Raw genomic sequence first — 24,953 nt, forward strand, 5'->3', positions numbered from 1 at the left:
GGCACCTGGCTCCACCAGTCCGCGCGCCCTTACCGCCCTGGGATCTTAATTTAGTTTTGTCGGTTCTACAGAAACCTCCCTTTGAAAACATCAGGGAGATTCCCTTGCTGACTTTATCCCAGAAGGTGGCCTTCTTGGTGGCTTTTACTTCTGCTCGCAGGGTGTCAGAACTGGCTGCATTATCATGCCAGTCCCCATACCTAGTGATTCATAGGGATAAGGTAGTACTTCATCCTAAGCCATCTTCTCTTCCTAAGGTGGTTTCAGATTTTCATCTGAATGAAGATATTGTACTACCTTCCTTGTGTCCTCAGCCCAAGCATCATCGGGAACATGCGTTGCATTCCTTAGATGTGGTTCGGGCAATCAGGGTATACCTGAAAGCTACGGAATCATTCCGTAAGACGGATTCACTTTTTGTGATCACGGATGGCCCCAGAAAGGGTTTGCCTGCATCTGCCGCGACCATTGCCAAATGGATTAGACAAACGGTGGTACAGGCTTATTCTATTAAGGGTCAGAGTCCTCCGTTCCCTGTTAGGGCGCACTCCACTCGAGCGCTCAGTACTTCCTGGGCCTTTCGCCATCAGGCGTCAGTGGTCCAGGTATGTAAGGCGGCCACCTGGTCGTCGGTACATACCTTTACAAAATTCTATAACATTGATGTGACGGCATCGGCGGATGCCTCATTTGGCCGCAAGGTTTTGCAGGCCGCAATTTGAGGAGACCGGTGGTCTACCTCGAGGGTTTTTTCTGTTTGAAAAAAAAAATAATAATTTTTTTCTCTTTTTTGTTGAGTCTCATCATTAAGGATGAGCATTGTAAACTTCTAGTTGGCACCGGTTGGGCCTTCTAGATTGGGATTTGATTTTCATTTTCCCACCCCTCATTTGTGATACTGCTCTGGGACGTCCCGAAGGTGCTGTATCACCGAGGACTACGTCTGTCAATGAGCGCTAAAGAAAAATGGATTTTTGTAAAATCTTACCGTAAAATCCTTTTCTCTTAGCTCATTGACAGACGTAGTCCCCGCCCCTCTGTTTTTTGAGTTGGGTTGGGTTAAAATCTCTAAAGACTGCTTTTTCACATAACTGATTTGCTGAGGCAGAGAGAGAGAGGATATACCCTCTGGGACTGCCCCTAGGGTGTGGCCAGAGCTTTTTAATTTCCTGTCTAGTCCTGCTCCTGTGGAGGCAACATAACCCGAAGGTGCTGTATCACCGAGGACTACGTCTGTCAATGAGCTAAGAGAAAAGGATTTTACGGTAAGATTTTACAAAAATCCATTTTTACTGTGAGTACAAAAATACAATTTTCTCTTCCATTTTTGGAAGGACATTGCTGAATCATTTCGGTCTTGACTGATGGGTTATAGTGCAACCTGCAGAATTATGAGGCTAAGTACAAACAAAGGAATCAGTCGGGAAAGGCTGCTCTTGGCCAAATCCCCATCTTTTGTTTTTTTTTTTTGTTTTTTTTTTTTTTTGTTTTGTTTTTTTTGTTTGTTTTTTTGACTGCCTAGGAGTCTTGGTGCATTTTTCCATTCCTCCTTCCTTCAATGATTTTGAAGTTTGTCAGTACTGTATGCTGAAAAACAGCCCCAATCCACAATGTTCCCACCACCACCAAACTTCACTGTTGGTGTGTTGTTTTTGGGGTGATGTTCAGTGCCCTCTCACCTCAAAACATGATGTGTATCATTTCATCCAAAGAGATAACTTTTGGTCTCATCTGACCAGACTATTTTCCCAGTATTTCCGCCTTGTCTAAATGTTGTGAAGCAAACTTTAAACAAGCTTCAACATGCTTTTCCTAAGCAATGGAGTCTTGGCGTGGTGAGCGTGCATACAGGCCATGGTGGTTGAGTGCATTACTTATTGTTTTCTTTGAAACAATTGTACCTGCTAATTTCAGGTCTTTCTGAAGTTCTCCACAAGTGGTCCTTAGCTCTTGGACAACTCTTCTGATAATTATTTTCACTCATCTGTCAGAAATTTTGCGAGGAGCACCTAATCGTTGCCGGGTTATGGTGAAATGATATTCTTTCCACTTCCAGATTATGGCCCCAGCAGTGCTCACTGGAACATTCAGAAGTTTAGTAATCCTTCTGTAACCAATGCCATGGGTGTGAGAAGGTCTTGAGAGAGCTCTTTGCGTTTACCCATCATGAGATGTTTCTTGTGTAACACCTTGGTAATAAGACCTCTTTTTATAGGCCATCAGTTGAGACTGAACCAGCTGATATTAATTTCCATTGACAAGGGGCAGGATTGCTTTCTCTTACGTCCTCCGACAGTCGCCGCCTCTTCATATTCGTCACAATGGGGTAATTGACCTTTCTCCGTAGGAGTAGCTAGGCAACAGAATATGTCAATATTAAAGCTTTTAACATATCCCACCCCCAGGGGGTGGTCCCCTCAGTCAATACCCTCCTGCTTCCTGTTCCATACCTCAGTTTCATTGACTAGCTGTTAGGAGGTAGCTGGCTGTTTCTGTGCTGGGGCATTTTGTCTCAGCCTTTATCTTCTTTTTGATTTTCTTTGAGTTTTTTTCTCTCTCTTTACTTAGCTGTTACTTTTGTCAGCTTTAGTTAGTTCTTCTGATGAAGAGGATTGTGCGGGCTGAGTCTCGGGCTGGCCCCCCTGGTCGCAGGTTGTGGGCCAGTGGCTTCCCAGCCTGCCATCGAGCGTTCAGTCAGGTATTTTTCCTGGCACTGGTGAACGACCCATCCCTGTTTGCTGCAGGGATGCTGTGGGGAGGTGGCTACCTCACTGGACGCCATGCGGTTTCGCACCGCAGTTCTACTGCGTCCTGGCTGCGACTCTCCCTGTCACATGTGCAGTGACTTGATCGCTTGTGCAGGTTCCCCACGCCATTCAGAAGGTAAGTGTACTCTGTGTGGGGACCTGTCTGTTTAATGGGTGTCAGTCTGGGACTGTGTAACCCTGCATGTCTGGTCACACTGTGGGGCTCCCTGTCTGGATGCTGCTGTGGGCTGCAAGGAGGGAGGCTGTGATACACTGTTCTGTGTTACTAACTGTGTGATTTCTCTGTGTGACATGCTATATGTTGTAGGGCATGCTGTGGTACATGTTTTGTGCAACATGCGGCGGCCGCTGCTGCGGTCCGCCATTTTAATGTTAACTACAGGCTTATGAGGGCTTCTTCTATAAGCTGGGAGCGGCGGTTTTGGCGCCAAACGCCGCCTTTTTGGCGGCGATCGCTCCGGCCTCATGTAGCACTGCATTTACCTCCTCCCCCGGCGGCCATTTTCTTGTAGCCTTCCATAGGCTTTATAGGAGCAGCTTCTGCTACATCACTTCCTTTTCCCTGGGCACACCGATCGATACAGCAGCAGCAGTGATCTCTCCAGGTTTTTATCCTCCTTAGTCCTGTGTCCTTGCCTAAGTTTGTAGTTTTCCCTGTGGGGGTCGACTTGTGCAGGTGTGTGTGAGCGGTGGGCTGCGCTCGCCGCGCTTTTAAAGGGGCAGTTACCCTTTTTTTCTCCTACACACTTCTGGGGGCATGGATTCTCAGGAAAGCAAATTTCCTCCGCCTTTACTGGGTGGACATGGGGCTGCTGCTGGTTCCCCTGAGGGGGGCGATTTGGCCACAGTTGTGGCTAACCTGGCTGCTCAGGTGCAAATGCTTGTGGCTGCTCAATCCACTAAACGGCCCAGAGTTTCAATATCCTCTGATTCAGAGGGCGAAGGTGATGGGGCTGCTATGGCTGGGGTCCCCTTATCGGGGTCCCGTTCGTCCCTGGACTTTGCAGGGTCGGAGGGGGATGCAGAGGTTGAGGGGGTTGATGATTCTCCCCCTGGCTCGTCTGAAGAGCTTGCAATCATGGATGACTTGGTTGCTTCTATCAAACAAACGCTGCATTTACAGGATGAACCGTGTCCACCTGCCGTTCTGGCTTCTTATGGGACACAGCGGAGGTGCAAAACATCGCAGGTTTTTCCTTGTACTGAGGATTTTCAGCGCGCTGTTAGTGAACAATGGCGCAATCTAAAGAAACCTTTTTGCTGTGCCAAGTAGGTTCAAGCTGCGTTATCCCTTCACACCCGCCACTGATGAACGTTGGTGTGTGCCGCCTCCGGTGGATCACGCGGTGGTGGTTTTGAATAAATCTACTGCGATTCCCGCAGAGGATACCCCGGTGTTCCGGGACCCTACGGACAGGAGACTGGAGTCTCTTGCCCGTCATACTTACTCGGTTACCGGTTCCATGCTAAAAGCTATTTTTGCTTCCCTTATGGCAGCTCAGGCTGTCGCGGATTGGATGCAAGTACTCAGGCGCGTCCTGGTGGCTGATTCTGCCCCGCCGACGACTTTGGCAATGGTGGATCAGATCCATCAGGGGGTCATGTATTTGTGTGATGCGGAATTTGGCTGCACGTGTGCACAGCGTGGCGGTGTTGACACGCCGTTTGATTTGGCTGAAATGTTGGTCTGTGGACCAATCTTCTCGCAAGACTTTGGCTAATCTACCCTATACGGGATCTCGTCTTTGGCGACTCACTGGATACGCTGATCAAGGGGATCTCTGGGGGTAAGAGCACGCTCTTGCCCCAATCTCACAAGGCTAAGGGCGCTCAAGGTAAGAAACACGCTTCGTTTAGGCCTCCTCAGGGGTCCTTTCGTGCCTTTCGGTCGCACTATAAGGGCAAACCCTTCAAGGGTCAAGGCTCCCAAAAGAAACCGTGGGCAGGTAAGCAGAAGTCCGGGCAGTCCGGATCCGCTACCCATAACAACGCGGCCTGAAGGGACGCCCTCACCCAGTTCTGGGGTGGGGGGGACGTTTGCTCGGTTTTCTTCAACCCTGGCTGGCCCGCGTTCGGGACAGGTGGGTTCAGGAGATCGTTCGATCCGGGTACAAGATCGAGTTCCTGTCTCGGCTGGCGAACAGGTTTTTTCCCTCAAACCTTCAACTGTCTCCGGAGCGTTTGCGGGACCTGCACCTGGCGGTGCAGGACCTGCGGGCTCAGGGAGTGGTGGTTCCGGTGCCTCGTCAACAGATTTCGGGGGTTTTATTCAAATCTGTTCACTGTGCCCAGAAAGGAGGGCAAGGTACGTCCAATTCTGGACTTAAAAGCTCTGAACCGCTTTGTGCGGGTTCGCAAGTTCTGCATGGAATCCCTGCGCTCGGTGGTGGCTGCTCTAGTTCCAGGAGAATTCATGGCCTCCATCGACTTGAAGGATGCGTACCTACACATCCCCATTTTCGAGGGTCACCACAGGTACCTTCGTTTTGCCATTGCGGAGGATCATTATCAATTCCTGGCGTTACCCTTCGGTCTCGCTTCGGCTCCGCGGGTTTTCACCAAGGTGCTTGCACCGGTTCTGGCCTTACTGAGAGCCCAGGGTATCTCAATCCTGGGGTATCTGGACGACATTCTGGTTCGGTCTGCGACCAGTCAGGGTCTGGTGAAGGACCTGTCCGTCACGGTGCAAACTCTGCAGGAGTTTGGTTGGACGATAAACTTCCCCAAATCGACGCTGTGCCAGTCGGTTCATCTTCCCTATCTGGGTATGATTCTGGAGTCGGTTCAGGCAAGAGTCTTCCTAGCGGAAGACAAGCTCAAAACGCTTCAGGACGAAGTCAGTTCCCTTCGGGAAACTCCGTGCTCATCCCTTCGGACAGGCATGAGGTGTTTAGGTTTGATGGTCTCGGCTTTCGAGGCGATTCCATTCGCCCAGTTTCACACGAGGGATCTCCAGGCAGAGATCCTGTCCAGGTGGGACGGGCGACCACAATCTCTGGATCTTCAGATATCGTTGAGTCCTCGCACGAGAAGCAATCTTCTGTGGTGGCTGCAGTCCCCGGCGGTGTCGGGGGGCAAGTCTTTTCGTCCGCTTTCGTGGACGGTGATCACCATGGATGCCAGCCTGTCGGGCTGGGGTGGTGTTCTGGGCGTTCTATCCGCCCAAGGAACTTGGTCGGAGGAGGGATCTTCCCTTCCAATCAACATTCTGGAATTGCGGGCGATAAATCTTTGCCTTCGACGCTGGACGGACAAGCTTCAGGGCTGTCCGGTTTGGGTTCAGACGGACAATGCCACAGCGGTGGCCTACATCAACCACCAAGGGGGCACCAGGAGTGCTAGAGCGGCTCGGGAAGTGGCCGACATTCTGTCTTGGGCCGAGACGCACGTCCCGGCGATAACGGCAGTTCACATTCCGGGGGTGGACAACTGGCAGGCGGATTATTTGAGCCGCCAGACTCTGGACCAGGGGGAATGGTCGCTCCACCCGGAGGTCTTCCAGATGTTGTGCGCGAAGTGGGGTCTTCCGGATGTGGACCTGTTCGCGTCTCGTCTGAACAACAAGGTGGGAAGGTCGCGCGATCCTCGGGCAGACGCGTCAGACGTGTTAGTGGCTCAGTGGCATCAGTATCGGCTGGTGTATGCATTCCCACCAATTCAGTTGCTATCCCGGTTCCTTCGCAGGTTGTTCTCGGAACCAAAAACGGTGATTCTGGTTGCGCCAGACTGGCCTCGCCGGTCTTGGTACGCAGACCTCGTGAATCTGGCGGTCGACGCTCCATGGCGTCTGCCTCTTCGAGAAGATCTTCTGTCTCAAGGACCGATATTCCATCCTGCTTTACAGTCGCTGGCTTTGACGGCCTGGCTGTTGAGACCGAGGTCCTGAAGGATAGGGGTCTCTCTCCGGAGGTCATTCATACTTTCTAGCATTGATCAAAGGCCTCTACGGGGAAGATATACTACCGTACTTGGAAGGCCTATTTTGCCTGGTGTGAGTCCAGGGGGTACTCCCCTCGCTCATACTCGGTTTCGAGGGTGTTGGCTTTCCTTCAAACGGGCGTGGACCAGCGTTTGGCGTTGGCCACGATTAAGGGTCAGATTTCTGCTCTGGCCGTTCTTTTTCAACGCCCTGTGGAGTCTAATTCTCTGGTTGGCACCTTTGTTCAAGGGGTGCGACACCTGGTCCCTCCTAGGAGGGAGCCTTTGCCTCCATGGGACTTGAACCTTGTTCTGTCCGTGTTACAACATGCTCCTCTTGAAAAGATCAGGGAGATCTCGTTGCCTCTGTTGTCCAAAAAGGTCGCCTTTTTGGTGGCGATCACTTCGGCTCGCAGAGTTTCGGAGCTGGCAGCTTTGTCCTGCAGGTCTCCGTATCTGGTACTCCACTTGGATAAGGTGGTCTTGCGACCCAATCCTTCTTTTCTTCCGAAAAGGATTTCGGAATTTCACCTCAATGAGGACATTGTCTTGCCTTCGCTTTGCGTGGAGCCTAAGCATCCGAAGGAGGTGGCCTTACATTCCTTGGATGTTGTTAGAGCGATCAGGGTTTACCTGAATTCGACAAATTCCTTCCGCAAGACGGATTCTCTTTGTCCTTCCTGAGGGACCTCGGAAGGGCATGGCGGCGTCTGCTTCTACCATCGCCAAATGGATCAGACAGACCATTGAGCAGGCATATGCTTTGTAGGGGAAGGTTCCTCCTATGCCTGTGAAGGCGCACTCTACTAGATCTCTGAGTACGTCTTGGGCCTGTCATCATCGGGCTTCTGTGGCCCAGGTGTGTAAGGCGGCGACTTGGTCGTCCGTTCACACCTTCTCAAAGTTCTACAAAGTGGATGTTCAGGCATCGGCAGATGCTTCCTTTGGCCGCAAGGTTCTTCGTGCGGCAGTACCTTAAGGTCCCTTGTTTTGGGCCTTTGGCTGTTTGGGATGTTTTTATCCCTAGGTTATTTGTTCTTCCTGGGTTGTTGCTCCTGTTGAGCAAAGTTTTTTTTTTCATGCTGCCCAGCTGGTTTCCTTCCTTTGGTAAGGTTCCTTTCTCTGATGTGGAGACGGCGTTGCCTTGGGCGCGGCTGCGTTTCCCACCCCTCATGTTTGCACTGCTTTGGGACGTCCCCATTGTGACGAATTTGAAGAGGCGGCGACTGTCGGAGGACGTAAGAGAAAACTGAATTTTTGTAAAATCTTACCTGTAAAATTCCTTTCTCTGAGTCCTCCGACAGTCGCCGCCCCGCCCCTCTTTTGGGGTTTGTTTATGTACTCTACTGCTATTCTACTGAAACTGAAGTATGGAACAGGAAGCAGGAGGGTATTGACTGAGGGGACCACCCCCTGGGGGTGGGATATGTTAAAAGCTTTAATATTGACATATTCTGTTGCCTAGCTACTCCTACGGAGAAAGGTCAATTACCCCATTGTGACGAATATGAAGAGGCGGCGACTGTCGGAGGACTCAGAGAAAGGAATTTTACAGGTAAGATTTTACAAAAATTCAGTTTTTTAAATTACTGATAGATTTCAACTAGTGTTCTTGGCTTCCCATGCCTTTTTTCACCTACCTTTCTTCATTTGTTCAATACTCTTTTTCCTGTGTCATTCCATGTTATTACTCAATTTCTGAGCTTTTGGTTTCTTTGTATGGTTTGCATGTGTTGTTACCGACCATGAGGTGAAAATGTCATGGCAATAGCACTTTTTAGAAATCCATTTACCTAGAAAAATGGTGATGTGTTCGATACTTATTTTACCTGCTGTATATGCATGGGTATGTGCACATCTACAGTACTTTGCAAAATATTTTAGGCAGGTGTAAAGAAATGATGTAAAGTAAGAATGCTTACAAAAATATATCTTTTAATTGTTTTTATCAATCTACAAAATGCAAAGTGAAGTAAAAAATATAAATCCAATCAATATTTGGTGTGAATATCCTTTGGCTTTAAACCAGCATCACTTCTTAGGCCCCTTTCACACGGGGTGATTCCGTTTTTGACAGACTCCGCTTGCTCGGTGGGTATTAGCGGAGCAGGTGAATGACAGGGTCTGTCTCTGCTCACTGTGCCAAGACGGGCCTGTCAGAGTCCTGCTCTCCTCTATAGGGAGATCGGATGAAAATGGACAGCCTGTTTATTTTCATCTGATCCAACCTGCTGGACGGATGGCGAATATATTGCCATACGTCTGTTTTCAGCGGATTTTGTCAGGTCATCTCTCTAGAGAACAATGGGTGGCCCGATCGAGTCCGCCTGAAAAACCGACAGGCGGACCAGATCTGTCCTATCAAGTAAAAAGGGCTTTACACTTGCACAAAGAAAGGGATTTTGTTTGATTCGAGTCAGGTCAGGTGTATGATTAATCAGTTATAGCAAGCAGGGGCTGATGATTATCAATATCATATGTAGATTGAAACAGTCACTAACTGAAATGGAAATTGCTGTGTAGGAGGTGTAAAACTGGGTGAGGGAAAGCCAAAATCTGCTACCAAGGTGAGTTTGTGGAAGACCGTTTCACGTCACAGGTCATACACCATGACAAGTCTGAGCACAGCAACAAGACACAAGGTAGTTATGCTGCATCAGCAAGGTCTCTCCCAGGGAAAACTGTCAAAGCATACTGGGGTTTCAAGATGTTCTGTTCAAGCTCTTTTGAAGAAGCACAAAAACACGGACAATGTGAGGACGGTAGACGCAGTGGTTGGCCAAGGAAACTTAATGCAGCAGATTAAAAACAGATCATGCTCATTTCCCTTCGACATTGGAAGATGTCCAGCAGAGCCATCATCACTGAACTGGTAGAAATAAGTGGGACCCAGGTACTCGCAGCTACTGACCACAGACGTCTGGCCTGAAGTGGTCATTATACAAGAATTGCAGCCAAAAAGCCATACCTTTTTGATGTAGAAAAAAGGCTAAGCGACTCAACTATGCATGAAAACGTAGGAACTAGGAACTGGTATGCAGAAAAATGCCAGTAGGTGCTCTGGACTGATGAATCAAAATCTGAAATATTTGGCTGTAGCAGGAGGCAGTTTGCCGAAGGGCCAGAGAGTGGTACAATAATGAGCATCTGCAGGCAACGGTGAAGCATTGTGGAGGTTCCTTGCACGTTTGGGGCTGCAATTCTGCAAATGGAGTTGGAGTTTTGGTCAGGATCAATGGTGTCCTCAATGCTGAGAACTACATGCAGATACTTATCCATCATGCCATACCATCAGGGAGGCGTATGATTAGCCCAATTTTTTTTTCTGCAGCAGGACAACATCCCCAAACATGCAGCCATTGTCCTCTAAGAACTATCTTCAGTGTACAGAAAAATGAGTCCTGGAAGTAATAGTTTGCCCGCCCAGAGCCCTGATCTCACTATCCAGTCTGTCTGGGATTACTTGAAGAGACAAAAGGATTTGATGCAGTCTCAATCCACATAAGATCCATGGTTTGTTCTCTAAGATGTTTGGAGCAAGCTACCTGCCAAGTTCCTTCAAAAACTGTGCACAAGCACTGTGTACCTAGAAGAATTGATACTGGTTTGAAGCCAAAGGGTGACCACACAAAATATTAATTTGATTGAGACTTTTCTTCTGTTTGCTCACTTTGCGTTTTGTAAATTGATAAAAATATATATGTATTTTTTTACTTTGCAAAAGTGTTAGGCAGATGTGACGAAAATACTGTACAGTATTGTATGTCTCATATAATGTGCAAGTGTGCTCTCCAGAAAGTTCAAGCGCTTCATGCAAATGGACGTAGAGATAGAATACACCCTAAAATAATCTATACAAAATAAGAATGCAGAGCTTAAAAAAAAAATTAGATACAAACACCCATGTGAATTAGGATCAGTGTCCATAAATCTTAATGACTAAAATATTCATATACAGTAAAGTCCAAAAAATCCTCAATGAAAAATAAATGTGATTCCAAAGTGTAGTGATCCTCAATCATACTTTTTTTTTTTAAATCAGATAATTTTTATTTAGAAAACACTTTTCATTACAAACAACAGAAAAACAAAAAGAAAAAGAAACATCCACTACAATGAACTCCGGCCAGGTATCAATAGCACGTAACAGCAGACAGCAAGAGACATTGGAATAATAACAAGCATAAATTCTCCATTCCATAAAAAACATAAATGAATGAAGTAGGAATCATCCCTAAATTGGGGGTCCCCCCTAGGTTCAAGGAGAATGTACCAGTGCACATAACATTGTCGGCACTCTGATTCATGGCCAATCAAGGATCTTTGAAACCGGCCTCACCATATTGGAAAAGCATAATCGGACATATAGAGAGAAAGAAAAAGATAGAGAGGAAAGATAGAAACACAGAATCAGAAAAAGGACAAAAAGATAGTAGTTTGGTGGTGCAACCTCCAGTCATAAGGGGGAAAATCACAGAGAATTCCCTCCCCTCTCCCCACCGACTTCCCCACCATCCCTCCAGGTAAAAAGGGAGTATGTAGCCTGACCCTGTCCCCCCCCACCCACAAGACAGTTACCCAGGCCCAATCTAGAATAAGTAATGAAATCCACAACAGGTTCAAGGGGCTGAGGAAACTACCCCCCCCAGGAATCTATTAGTGACCAGGTGCGGAGGGGCCAGTCCTGGCACGTCCAACCATGGTCCCCAGATGCGTTCAAACTTCATGTGGCTGCCCCTATGTAAAAAAGTCAAATGTTCCCTGGATAACAGAGACTTAACCTCAGCCGTCCATTCCGCATGTGTGGGAGCAGATGGAGATATCCATTTCCTCGCTATCAATTTGCGGGCAAGAAATAGGGTCCTGAGGACCGCCTCAAACACCCCTGGGGTATACAATTCCTCGTCTAACCAGCCCAGAATACAAAGCTTCGGGTCCTGAGGGAGCTTCAGCCCCCATATAGTGTTAATGGAGCGAAGTACTTCAGTCCAGTAGCGGTGTAATTTTGGACATCTCCAAAGCATGTGGATTAGTGTTCCCTCCTGAGTCTTGCAGCGTGGACAGAACGGAGAATCCCTCCTGCCCCAGCTGTGCAGTCGCTGCGGAGTCCGGTATGTACGATGCAATATGAATAATTGCGTAAGGCGCTGTGAAGCTGACAGGGACACCTTGAGCACATTGTCAAGTATACCTGTCCACTCTTCCGACGCTAGTGATCCCAGTTCGTCCGCCCAGGCCGATCTGCACCTATATGTCATGGCCCTCGACACGTGTTCCATGAAGGAAGAGTATAAGGAGGAAATTTGCCCCTTCTTCACTGTAGAGTTTACTAGGCTCATAAGTATAACCGGGTGGCATAGACCCCACTGGGACTCCCTGGTTTGTGCCGCGATGGCATGTCGCAATTGTAAGTATTGGTAGAATAATGTGTTAGGCAGCCCAAATTCAGCCCGAAGTGCCTGGAAGTCTTTGAGAGCATTTCCCCTATACAGTTGGAAAATGAATCGGATGCCATAGCTAGCCCAGTTCAGGGTATCCCGGAGTCTATCCAGCTCTGGGTAGTTGGCATTACGAAGTATGCGGGAAAACCTGGAGAACCCCCTGTAAGTAAAGTGACCTCGGGCCCTGCGCCACACCTTGTCCATCAATAGCAGAGTCGGGTGCTGGGGAAACGTACCCAGCTCCCCACTCTCTAACGATTCCACCAGCGACTCCCCCCCCAGATAAGCCACAAGTATCCTGCGGATCGGGTCGCAGTCGTCAACCCGGGACCAGCCCGTGAGATGCTGTAGTTGGGAAGCCAAAAAATAGTACAATGGGTTGGGGACCGCTAGGCCTCCACTATCCTTAGCCTCCTGTAGCGTCTCCAGGCGGATCCTAGGGGACTGTTTTTTCCATATAAGTGCCCGGTAAATAGTGTCAAACTGTTTAAAAATGTGGATCGGTATCCATACGGGGGCATTATGTAGAGCATACAACAGTTGTGGATTCCAAATCATTTTGATAAGATTGCACCTACCAACCACTGACAGCGGTAGTCGGACCCAGCTGGACAGTTTCTCCTTGAACCTTCCTAGTAATGGGGTTACATTAAGTTTGACATACTTTCTCAAATCAGGATGCACAGTAATACCCAAATACCGAAATTCGGACACCACCTGGACCTGAGACGCCAGGGGCGGCAGAGCAGCCCCCAACGGGTCCAATGGTAGCAGCACCGACTTGTCCCAATTGATTCGGAAGCCCGAGAAGGATCCAAACTTAGCTATCACAGTCATCAGTTCTACCAAAGAGCCCGAGGTATCACCAAGGAACAACAAAGCATCATCAGCATATAATGCGATTTTCTCTTCCCCCTCTCCCCTTCTGAACCCATGGATGGCGGGGTTGGCCCTAACTGCTGCCGCCAGGGGCTCCACCGCCAGGGCGAACAGCAAGGGCGACAATGGGCAGCCCTGCCGCGTGCCCCTGTGCAGCGGGAACACCGGAGACAGCATATTGTTGACCCTCACACACGCCGTAGGGGCGTTGTACAATAATTTGATCCATGCTATAAACCGAGGCCCAAACCCCAGTCTTTCCAAAACAACCCAGAGATACTGCCACTCAACACTATCAAAGGCCTTAGCCGCGTCGAGTGACAGTATAGCTCTGTTCCCGCAGTTATCTGGAGTAATCTGCATATTCAAGTACAGCCTGCGTATGTTAGTCGCCGTGGAACGCCCTGGGATGAACCCAGATTGGTCCCCATGTACAATTTTAGAGATCACCTTAGAAAGGCGGTTGGCCAGTACCTTAGCAAAAAGCTTGAGATCCGACGTGAGGAGGGAAATGGGTCTATACGAATCAGGGCGCGTCGGATCCTTCCCGGGCTTCAATAGAACCACCACCACCGCCTCATACATAGAGGGGGGAAGCGACCCCAACTCCGATGAGAACTCAAGAGTGCGCAGGAGTTCCGGCAGCAGCACCCCACTAAAGGCCTTGTACAACTCAATAGGGAGCCCGTCCGCACCCGGTGCCTTCGAGTTAGGGTAACCCGCTAGCGCCTCCTGGAGTTCCTCCAACTTAATGGGGGAGTCCAGGAGAGCCCTATCCGCTGCGGCAAGTTGCGGCAACTGGAGGTCATGTAGGAATGCCAATAAGTCACTCGGGTCGTAAGACACCTGGGAAGCGTAGAGATCCCTAAAGAATGTACTGAAGCCCTGCAGGATAGACGGAGTATCAGAAACCACATCCCCAGAGGGGAGCGTCAATCTGTGAATTATCGGGGGAGGTCTCTGCGCCCGTGAAATGGTTGCAAGCATATGCCCAGTCTTTTCCCCTTCCTCAAAGTATGCCTGTGACATGAAAAAACGTTTGTGTTCAGCTTGTTGCTGCTGGATGGAGCGAAAGAATCTCTGCGCCTCCAGCCAACAACCCTGATTATCCGCTGTGGGAGACGCCAGGAAAGCAGCCTCCGCCCGGAGCACCGCCTCACTGGCATCCCGAGCCCATTGCCTGCTCCGTGACTTAACCGATGAAATTTCTTTGATACAAATACCTCTAAGGAAGGCCTTCATGGTATCCCACACCATTCCCGGAGCTGCGGAGTGTCCGTTATCGGCAAAGAAATTAGTAAGATGAGTGGCGATTTGAGCATGATCAGGGAAGAGTGGGAGCCAAAAGGGGTTCAGCTTCCACTGCCTAGGCAGACTGGGACCAGGCAACCTGAGACTCACCAACATCGGGGAGTGGTCAGAGAGCCCACGCGCCAGATAGCTCACCACGGGTGCGTAAGAGAACAGTAGGTCAGATCCCAGGGCCAAGTCAATACGGGACAATGTAGAGTGTGACAAGGAATGACAGGAAAAGCCCGCCTCTAAGGGGTGCTTGCTACGCCAGATATCCAGAAGTCCCAGCTCCCCCAGAAACCTAGCAAAGGGAGTGGGAGTCCTGGAACCATCCGGGCAGAACCGTTTAAGTATGTCAAGAGTTGTGTCAAGGACATTATTGAAATCCCCCACAGCCAACACCGGGAGTTGGGGGTGTGCGCCAAGAAACCGGGACAGACACTCCAGCACCTCGAACGCGAATGGGGGAGGAACATAAATGTTAGCAATAATACACTTAAGAGTATCCCACACCCCCACAAGAAAAATAAATCTCCCCTGCGGATCAACCAGAGAGGCAAGAGTCTCAAATCTTGTTGAAGCTGATACTAGAATGGATACCCCCCTAGAGTACTGGGTATGAGAGGAATGAAACTGCACCGGGTATTTAGAGGTGCTAATACAACCCATAGAGTCAGTAGTCAGATGGGTTTCTTGCAGGCAGACAATAGCAGGACTCTGGTGTGACAAAGAGGTCCATATGGCAGTACGCTTGCGAGGGTCCCCCAGGCCACGGACATTCCAGGAAATCAAAGTGCCAAGTGGGCTAGCCATGATGGGTATCTAGCACTAGAGGAGTTGCCTGCGTTACATCAGCAGGCCAGGGGGAGATCCGCCAATAAGGAAATCCGGTGAGGGACAGCGACAAAGTCTCAAGGAGGTCCGTCAGAGACTCGGGTGAGTCGTGCTCAGCATATCCTAACAGTATAGGTCGTGGAGTTGCACCAAAACAGAAAAAAAATGATGAGGATAGGAACAACAAAAAAAAAGAAGAAGCAAACAAAGTACAGACGATGAGAGAGCACACTTTAGGCGGAGAGCCCGAAGGGCGACTCCCATCCGGACCCCGCAGGGAAACGTCCGTTGGCCCACAGGGCCCAGGGGGGTGAAGTGAAGAGGGCCCAGACTCGCACAGTCCAGAACAGAAGGCCATTCCAAACAAAACTGCAGTCGGAACGGCAAACTTGAGAGTGCAAACTGTTGCAAACAAGGGGGAGACCGTTCAGCTCCCAACAGGGTGAGTATGGACCCCTACGCAAGGCATCGAAGCTCACGCCGTCGTGCATCATCAGGCCGCAGCCTCCCGCAGCTGGCGTTCGTGGCGGTCCAGCCAATTAACCGCCATGGTGGGATTTTCGAAGAAATGGACAGCACCGTTAGCCACTACTCGCAATTTGGCAGGATACAACATGGAGTACACCAACGGTATGGCACGCATTCGTTTTTTAACTTCCGTGAATCGTGCGCGTTGTTTCTGGAGTGCCGCAGAAAAATCAGGGTATATAGAGATCCGCGACCCTTGAATCTCCATACGAGGTTGTTGTCTGGCCAGTCTCAGGATAGTGTCTCTGTCCTTGTAGTGCAGAAGTTTCAGCAGAAATGGGCGGTCAGGGGCCCCTGGTGGTGGAGCCCTGAACGGCACCCTATGTGCCCTCTCCACCGAAAAGAAAGGAGAAAGGCTATCCTTTCCAAAGGTTGTTAGTAGCCATTGCTCTATGAACTCCACTGGCGTTTTGCCCTCTGCCTTTTCTGGTATGCCCACCAAGCGAAGGTTACTGCGGCGCAGCCGGTTTTCCATGTCCTCCAGCCTGGCCATAGCCTCAGAGACCCCAGAGGAGTTCATTCTGACATCTTGCATAAGGGGTTGCATTTCATCCTCCACCACACTAACCCTGCCTTCCAAGGCCGTGGCCCGCTCCCTGATTTTTTGCATATCCTGCCGCATGTGTAACAGGCCCTCTTTCATACTCTTCACCTCCACAGTCAGGTCAGCAAGGGATGCACCATAGGTGTGCACAGCCGTTAGCACATCTTGAATAGTGGGGGCAGGTGGGTCAGAGTCCCCAGGGATATCATCCTCCCTCCGGAGCCCCGCAGGAGTACTCACTGTGCCGGCAGTGGAAGCCATGGCTGCATCATCCCTCCCGGGAGAAGGCAGCTGCGGTGCAGGAGAGTGGCCGGGTTGCTTGCTCGTCGAAGCTGCGGTCTGCTGATGCTGCGCTCTCTGTGATGCCGGGACATGAGCGAACTGCTCCAGTCTAGAGAGCGCCGCAGGCACCTTGTCCTTGCCCGCCCGCTGTGGCAGCGTGGCGCCGCCATGTTGGATTTGTTTGGGCGCCGGCAGGCTCCCCTCCTTCTGCCTCGTCATGGCCACCGATGCGGTCCGGGACGCTGTGGACGGTGCCTCGGAAAGGCAGACACGACTGCGGAGCACTCGGGCGATGTTTCCGGTGGGTGAGGGTCCACTAACAGGATGATACAATAGCAGGATATCGGAGCCGAGGAGAAACACGTCCTTCTACATGAGCCGGTAAGCCACGCCCCGATCCTCAATCATACTTAATTCAATCCACCGTGGGAAAAAAAAAAACTCCACAGTGCCGTACCTCCACCAATAGCACCTTGCTATAGTGCATTTAAACTATTTGTGGAGGCACGGGACTGTGGAGGTTTTTTTTTTTTTTTTTTACAGTGGATGATTGAATAAAGTCTGAGGATTACTACACTTTATTTTTCACTGAGAATTCTTTGGATTTTACGGTTTATGATTGATATGATTATTATTTCAGTCATTAAGATTTGTGGACACTGATCTTAATCCACATGGGTGTTTGCATATAATTTATTTGATGCTCTGTTTTGTATGTTGTATAGATGCTTTCCAGAAAGTGGTTTTGTTTCACTTTCAATATCACAGTAAAGTCATGAACCTGGATCAAGCATAGAAATACTTTTTGTTGCACTATCCTGTTCTTCACGCTTGTTTTGGTCTGTAGTCACAAACTATTGGTGCCAGTAAGATGTCATGACAGCCAAGTCACTAATATTCACAGGAGGTCCACAGTTGCAGTCTTGCATTTGTTTCATGACAGGTTTATTTTAAACCCTCTTTTGGTTTCAAATGGTCATCCCTCATCTGCTTGTAAAAACAATGATGAATACAAAAAACAAGAAAGTTGTCTTTAAGTAAAAGAGACCAAAAAGGAGATATCAGCAGCTACTGTTTATTGGGATGACTTATTTTAGGGAGGCCATTTAATATTAGAGGAAAGAAACTGAGAACAAATGAAAGTTGTTTCTGCTGTGATTAATTGGATCACTTGTTTTAATTTTATTGGAAATTAAAAGATTAAACCTGATTGGTCACTATAGATAACAGTTCTGTTTGTTTCCTCTTATCTAAAATGTCAGCCTGAATGTACCTCCATGCAGGTGTACCTTACAATGTCTTTTAAAGGTCCATTGTAGAATACTTGCAAGTCCCTATACCAGGGTAACTTTCTCATGGTGGAACATAAACTAGTGCTGGAAATGTTATTTTCCGGGAAGTATGTGTATTGATAAATGCAGCCACTCCCAGGTTTTCATGCAATGGTTATCATTGCATACTTGGTAAAATTTCCCTTTTAGGATTTAGAAAGTAATCTGAAAATATAGAAGTAGAGAAGACTCCTGTCAACATCTTTGCCAAAAGACAAGCTTCGAAAATGTGAGCTTCTCTGACTTTGAGGGTTGCACATTTTATAGACCTGAAGATTCAATGAAGGCCCCTTTTTCCCCACAGACTTCATTAGGCCAATTTGTGCTGTGTCAGTTCTGTTTCCCCTCTGGTAATGGTGTGGGGACGCCACTGCAACACAGGGTATACCTTTGTGAAAGTCATGTCTAAATAGTCAGATGCTCTAGAAAGCTTTTTTAACAGGATATCTATGCTTACCTCCCAGAAATCTCTACAAGTGATCAAGGAAACAGGCGAAGCTCTGGTCGAAATCAAGGTGTGCATGAGTTATCTGCTTGTGAACAATTGGTGGTAGATTTGGTTAGGCACGATGACAGCTGGCCTTTCATGAGACTGGTTTCCAAAGCCCAGGTAATATAAAACAGATGTGTTGTCATGGCTATATTTATATTGCACTGCTAGTTACCTGTCAGATTGACTGAAATAAATTTTTCTTTTTTATTGCCTTTTTTTTTTTTTCATTGTGTTTGATGGCTTTTTAATTTAGATCTGAAATTGTCCTGATTTCTCAAAGAAGAGAGATTTTTTTTTTTTCAAGCGAAATATTTTTTTTTCTAGGTTCCAGATTATTTTGACATTATCCAGAAGCCCATTGCCTTAAATATAATCCGCGAAAAGGTGAACAAATGTGAATACAGTTCTGCAAGTAAGTAACGTGATGATTCCGTTGAATGTGTCTTGAATTAATTCTTTAAAGGCAAGTTATAGCATTGTTGTATACTTTTTTGAAGGGTATTAAAAGGCCTGCTTTATTGAACCCATAGGGTCCTTTCAAATGGGTGACATCTGTGCCAGTTAGCAGGGGATCCATGAGCAGATCCCCTGCTGAATTGGCGTAAAACAGAACGGATACCACTCTTGTGACATTTGTGTCTTTTTTTAGGTTTTTACTTCATGGAAAAAAAATTGCCTCATGTGATCTCTATTGTTTGGAGCATGTAAATATACTTGCGTATGCCTATAATCGCCCATTTCTGGGTAAAAGCGGACCCAAATGCAAACCTTTTTACGTTTGGTCCAGCGGATTTTGAGGTTAGTAGATATAGGCAGACGCAAGTCCACTTCCATTTGCCCACCCAAATGGATGTATTTCTGTCCGTTTTGATCCGTGTAAACATGAGTCAGAAAACCGTGCCTTGTGCATTTTCAGTTGGACAGCGGCAGTAAACGTTAGGATTTATTAAAAAGCCCGGAAAGCAGTGAAATAAGAAAACTCATGAAAGTATATTTTTGCAATGTTTGTAATGTAAGCTTCTTTTACAAATGGTGAGAAAAATATAAAAAAGTTTATATTCTTATTAAAGTATAAGGCAGTGAAATCTACCAAAAACGGATATAGTTCATCCAAGTAGCTGCTTGGTTAACTACTCTCGATTTTGCTGGGACGCAGGTGTCCATTGTATTAAAGTGACTCCTTTCAAGGGACAACTTGTGTAGTAGAGGAGAATTTAGCTTCAAAAATGGTCCTAAATAGTTTCTGCTTTTAGATGATTTGACATACCAAAGGATGCTTTTTCTTTAGCCTTTAAAGTGTCTAGGTCTGTCATCTGACATGTGATTTTGTATCCTTTTTAGCTGAATTTATAGAGGATGTTCAGTTAATGTTCTCCAACTGCTTTGAGTATAACAAACCCGACAGCAATGAAGCCAATGCAGGACTCCGGTTGCAATCCTTTTTCGTCAATGAGGCTCAGAAACTGGGCTTAGAAGTTTCTTCTAGCAAGCCGAATATTCCTTCTGGACCCACCAAAAAGTCGCGCATCTGATGTTCTCCATTTTTTATCAGTAAGACTTTCTGGAGTCATGGTTTGCAGTTTCTGTTTTCAGACAGAATTTCCTGCTGAACTGAATCACCAACCGTTACTCATCTGCGTAAAGCAATAAGTCCAGCCGTCTTCTAATGACCAAGCACTGATTTCCTACACCACATAGCACTCAGGGTGATTGCAGCAAATAACTGCTAATTAGGGTCCAACCACGTATGTGTATTTTATATAAGTATATATACTGTATATGTATATCAGATTTACAACTGTTTAACTACTGTTGCTTTTTTTTTTCCCCCCTCGGAGTTTAGTTTTTTTTTTCTTGTTGATAGCTGGGAGAAAAATGTCTAGGCTAAAACGGACATTTCAGTTTTGGGTGGAAGCAAGCAGGTTGAATTGCCCCCACCAGATTATCATCTCTTTGGTACAGATTTCTTTACACCCAAGTTTAGTTCGTTCATTCACGTGAATTCTCATTTTGTTTTCTTTTAATGACAAAGAATGCAGCAGCAGGAGTGAGACCTTTACTTGACTTTACAATAAGGGGTAGCTTCTTAAGTAACTTGAGAACCAGGAAGAGACCAGAGAGAATAATAGTACCATTAAAAAAATAAATAAAAAATTGTGTACTTACCCCAAACAACACTACTTGAGTAAATTCATTGGGGCATATTTTTGTGGGAAGAATTCAAGCGCCGAGAGTATTTTGACTATTCTAGATATTTATTTAGTATTCCAAGAAACTTGTGAATTTTTTTGGCTTGTATTTATGGAACTTTTGTACCTGAAGTTAAAGTATTTGTTAAGTAAAATGTTTTCCATGTCTTAAAAACAAAAAGCAGTTTCTACTTTTTTTCATAAAGCTGAAAGCTTACACAATTACATCATCTTTTTTTTTTTTTTTTTTTCACTTTCAGTTACCTGTGTGAAAAGAAATAAAAGTGTTACATAATTCTATTCAAAATGGGTGCTTGATTTAAGATCTTTTTGTTGTTTGTTATACATGGGATCAACTTCTTGTAAACCCCTCAGACTAGAAATACAGGGAGTATTAGGAGGGGGGTGGTCGAGGAGCCCAAAGCGGTGACGGGGGATCCAAGAAGGAGGATCGGGGCTGCTCTGTGCAAAACCATTACACAGGACTGGTACATATAACATGTTTGTTACACATATATATATTTTTTTAAATCCTGTAGTATCACTTTAAGTTAAATAAAGAATCAAAGAAATTACCTTGGGTATAGTGGAGCGTTGGGTGTCACGTAAAGAGAGGCAGTTCTCAATGTAATCTGACTAGAGCAACTTTGAGTCTATACAGAGTTTTGTTGCTCCCAATAACTGTAAGAACTGCAGAAACATGAAAGGAAAAGGGTAAGCATATGCTGTTGGGGAGGGGGCATTCAATTGAAGGGGTTGCCATATTAGCAAAGCACAGGTTTAGCCCTACATATTAAATGTTGACTGCAGTTCAGCTGTAACTTTACTTGGCTGTTTAATAAATTAGAAAATGTTATGGTAATAAAGCTGATGAGAAAGTAAATCAAATCTAGATGCATTGCCATGACAAAGGATTCTTGTAGCTCTATTGGTTGAGTCCTTTCAGGCATCCTCTGACTAAAACCTTGGGGGGGGGGGGGGGGTGTTGAAGTCCCTGCTCACTCTTCCTTCACTTGTGTGGGTGTAAATGTCACTGTGCAATGTTGATTTCTCTTAACTGTCTAATTTCCAGTATTTACTGCAATGCTGGAGATTGGGTAAGATGTCTGAAGCTCCATCTGGCAGCTTGATAAAGGAACACATATTTACAGTGCCTTGCGAAAGTATTCGGCCCCCTTGAACTTTGCGAACTTTTGCCACATTTCAGGCTTCACACATAAAGATATAAAACTGTAATTTTTTTTGAAGAATCAACAACAAGTGGGACACAATCATGAAGTGGAACGAAATTTATTGGATATTTCAAACTTTGTTAACAAATAAAAAACTGAAAAATTGGGCGTGCAAAATTATTCAGCCCCTTTACTTTCAGTGCAGCAAACTCTCTCCAGAAGTTCAGTGAGGATCTCTGAATGATCCAATGTTGACCTAAATGACTAATGATGATAAATAGAATCCACCTGTGTGTAATCAAGTCTCCGTATAAATGCACCTGCACTGTGATAGTCTCAGAGGTCCGTTTAAAGCGCAGAGAGCATCATGAAGAACAAGGAACACACCAGGCAGGTCCGAGATACTGTTGTGGAGAAGTTTTAAGCCAGATTTGGATACAAAAAGATTTCCCAAGCTTTAGACATCCCAAGGAGCACTGTGCAAGCGATAATATTGTAATGGAAGGAGTATCAGACCACTGTAAATCTACGAAGACCTGGCCATCCCTCTAAACTTTCAGCTCATACAAGGAGAAGGCTGATCAGAGATGCAGCCAAGAGGCCCATGATCACTCTGGATGAATTGCAGAGATCTACAGCTGAGGTGGGAGACTCTGTCCATAGGACAACAATCAGTCGTATACTGCACAAATCTGGCCTTTATGGAAGAGTGGCAAGAAGAAAGCCATTTCTTAAAGATATCCATAAAAAATGTTGTTTAAAGTTTGCCACAAGCCACCTGGGAGACACACCAAACATGTGGAAGAAGGTGCTCTGGTCAGATGAAACCAAAATCTAACAAACATGGTGGTGGCAGCATTATGGTTTGGGCATGCTTTTCTTCAGCAGGGACAGGGATGATGGTTAAAATTGATGGGAAGATGGATGGAGCCAAATACAGGACCATTCTGGAAGAAAACCTAATGGAGTCTGCAAAAGACCTGAGACTGGGACGGAGATTTATCTTCCAACAAGACAATGATCCAAAACATAAAGCAAAATGTACAATGGAATGGTTCACAAACATATCCAGGTGTTAGAATGGCCAAGTCAAAGTCCAGACCTGAATCCAATCGAGAATCTGTGGAAAGAACTGAAAACTGCTGTTCACAAACGCTCTCCATCTAACCTCACTGAGCTCGAGCTGTTTTTCAAGGAGGAATGGGCAAAAATTTCAGTTTCTTGATGTGCAAAACTGAAAGAGACCTACACCAAGCGACTCACAGCTGTTATCGCAGTAAAAGGTGGCGCTACAAAGTATTAACTTAAGGGGGCTGAATAATTTTGCACGCCCAATTTTTCAGTTTTTTATTTGTTAAAAAAGTTTGAAATATCCAATAAATTTCATTCCACTTCATGATTGTGTCCCACTTGTTGATTCTTCACAAAAAATTTACAGTTTTATATCTTTATGTTTGAAGCCTGAAATGTGGCAAAAGGTCAAAGTTCAAGGGGGCCGAATACTTTCGCAATGCACTGTATATGCACGTTTTTACAGTGCTCAGCATAACGGAGTACACCCTTTTTGAAAAGGAAGATTGTAATCCGTATCTCAATAAACACAAGAAAAATGTCCAAAATTTTGACAAAACTGAGTTTGACTCAGCTCATTACAGGGAAGTAAGGTTAACTACTTGCTACCCGCAATAATAGCAGTGCAGCTATTGTTCTGGGATGCCGTTCTGGGACAGCGATTGTGGCCGCGCCGTGTTGCTAGGACACGGCACGACCCCGATCTCGGTAAAGAGTCAATGACATGACTCTTTACCCATGTGATCGGCTGTGTCCGGTCACATGTAAATGAGGAAGTGCCGTTATTCGGCTCTCCTTACCTCACACTGTCAGTGTGAGACGAGGAGAGTCAAATCAGCAGCTGTTCCTCATAGGGAAGACAAGTACAAGTAATCGGGGCCCTCTTATTATTTTCTTTTGGGGCGAAAACAGTACTGATTAAACAAAAATCAGACGACGTGTTCATGTACGATAAAAACTTTATAGCCTGCAGTTTGTCGTCCAAAAATTCCTAATCAGCTGTTGAAAGCACTATACGAACGACCTGAAATTCGGCAGATCTTTTCGGATAAAATTTTACTTCTGATTTTCTTATCGTGTACGGGCCTTTTTTAGATTAGTGTTTTGGATCATTGTCATGTCAAAAAAAGTGCACAACGACCAGGGGGACGGAGTGATGGTAGCATCTTCTCTTTCTATATAGAGCAGTACATCTGTGAAAGCATAAGTCCACCCTAATACTAAAATCCCTGCATCTATAGGCCTCCACTATCTAACACTGACCTATCTAGCCCTGTAAAGAAGAAATCAGTATACTTACCTTTTTTAGAAGCTGATCTGACCCGATCCCACGCTAAGCTGTCAGCCGTGGCTTCGTTGTGGAGACGGGAGCAGAGGACACAGCTGACAAAAGAAGTCCCATAGTAAGTCTATGGGTTATGTCACTTCCTATTCATTTCACAGCCGTTGTTGGCCATGTCCTCTGCAGAGCTTGGGCTGCTGGAGACCCGGTCGAAACGGCTTCAAAAAAGATATGTATACTAATTTCTTCTTTACAAGGCAAGATAGGTTAGTGTTTGATCGTGGAGATCTATAGATGCAGGAATTTTAGTTTAAGGGTGGACTTATTTGATACATCAATGAAATGCAACTCCCCAACACCAGCAGCTCTCATGCAGCACCACAGAAAGGACACTGCCACCACCGTGTTTCACTGTAGGCACCATGCAGTTTTCTTTGTACTCCTTACCATACAATTTTGAAGCCATTAATTCAAAAAACATTTATCTTGGTCTCATCACTTCAGCGCCAATAATGAGTCTTCTTTTTCAGTATAGGCCCTTGCAAATTCTAGGCAGCCTTTTTTGTGCATGGGCTTTAGAAGAGGCTTCCTTTGTGGACGACAACCATGCATGTCATTCCTCTGCAGTGTAGTGTATGCCGTATTGTCACGGGAAACAACCACCCCAGTTTGGCTTTCTACTCGTGACTTGTATGGCGATTTTCTTCAACCCTTCTCACCAGAAGACGCTTCTGTCAAGGTGTTAACTTCGTGAATGGCCTGGATGTCTGTGTGCGATGGCTGCAGTTCCATCTTTGTTACATTTTTGTATCACTTTTGCTACAGTATTTCTGATAACGCTTTGCTGATCATCTTGTAGCCTACACCTTGTGTAAAGAAATTTCCTTTCTCAGGTCTTGTGACATTTCTCTTCCTTGTGGTGCCATTG

At 46.5% G+C, this 24,953-nt stretch overlaps 1 protein-coding gene across 1 annotated transcript in view; it reads left to right on the top strand.

Moving 5' to 3' along the window:
• The window catches only part of BAZ1A (bromodomain adjacent to zinc finger domain 1A), a 154,421-nt gene extending 134,516 nt beyond the window's left edge, over positions 1-19,905 (top strand). Inside the window, exons 26-28 of the mRNA XM_082275756.1 lie at positions 18,283-18,428; positions 18,636-18,723; positions 19,653-19,905. Coding sequence (XP_082131882.1) covers positions 18,283-18,428; positions 18,636-18,723; positions 19,653-19,843 — 425 coding nt within the window. The 3' untranslated portion in view covers positions 19,844-19,905. The remainder of the gene's footprint in view (positions 1-18,282; positions 18,429-18,635; positions 18,724-19,652) is intronic.
• The last annotated feature ends 5,048 nt before the right edge of the window (positions 19,906-24,953 follow it).

This window comes from Pelophylax lessonae (assembly GCF_965119305.1).
Source record: "Pelophylax lessonae genome assembly, chromosome: 13".
Lineage (NCBI taxonomy): Eukaryota > Metazoa > Chordata > Amphibia > Anura > Ranidae > Pelophylax > Pelophylax lessonae.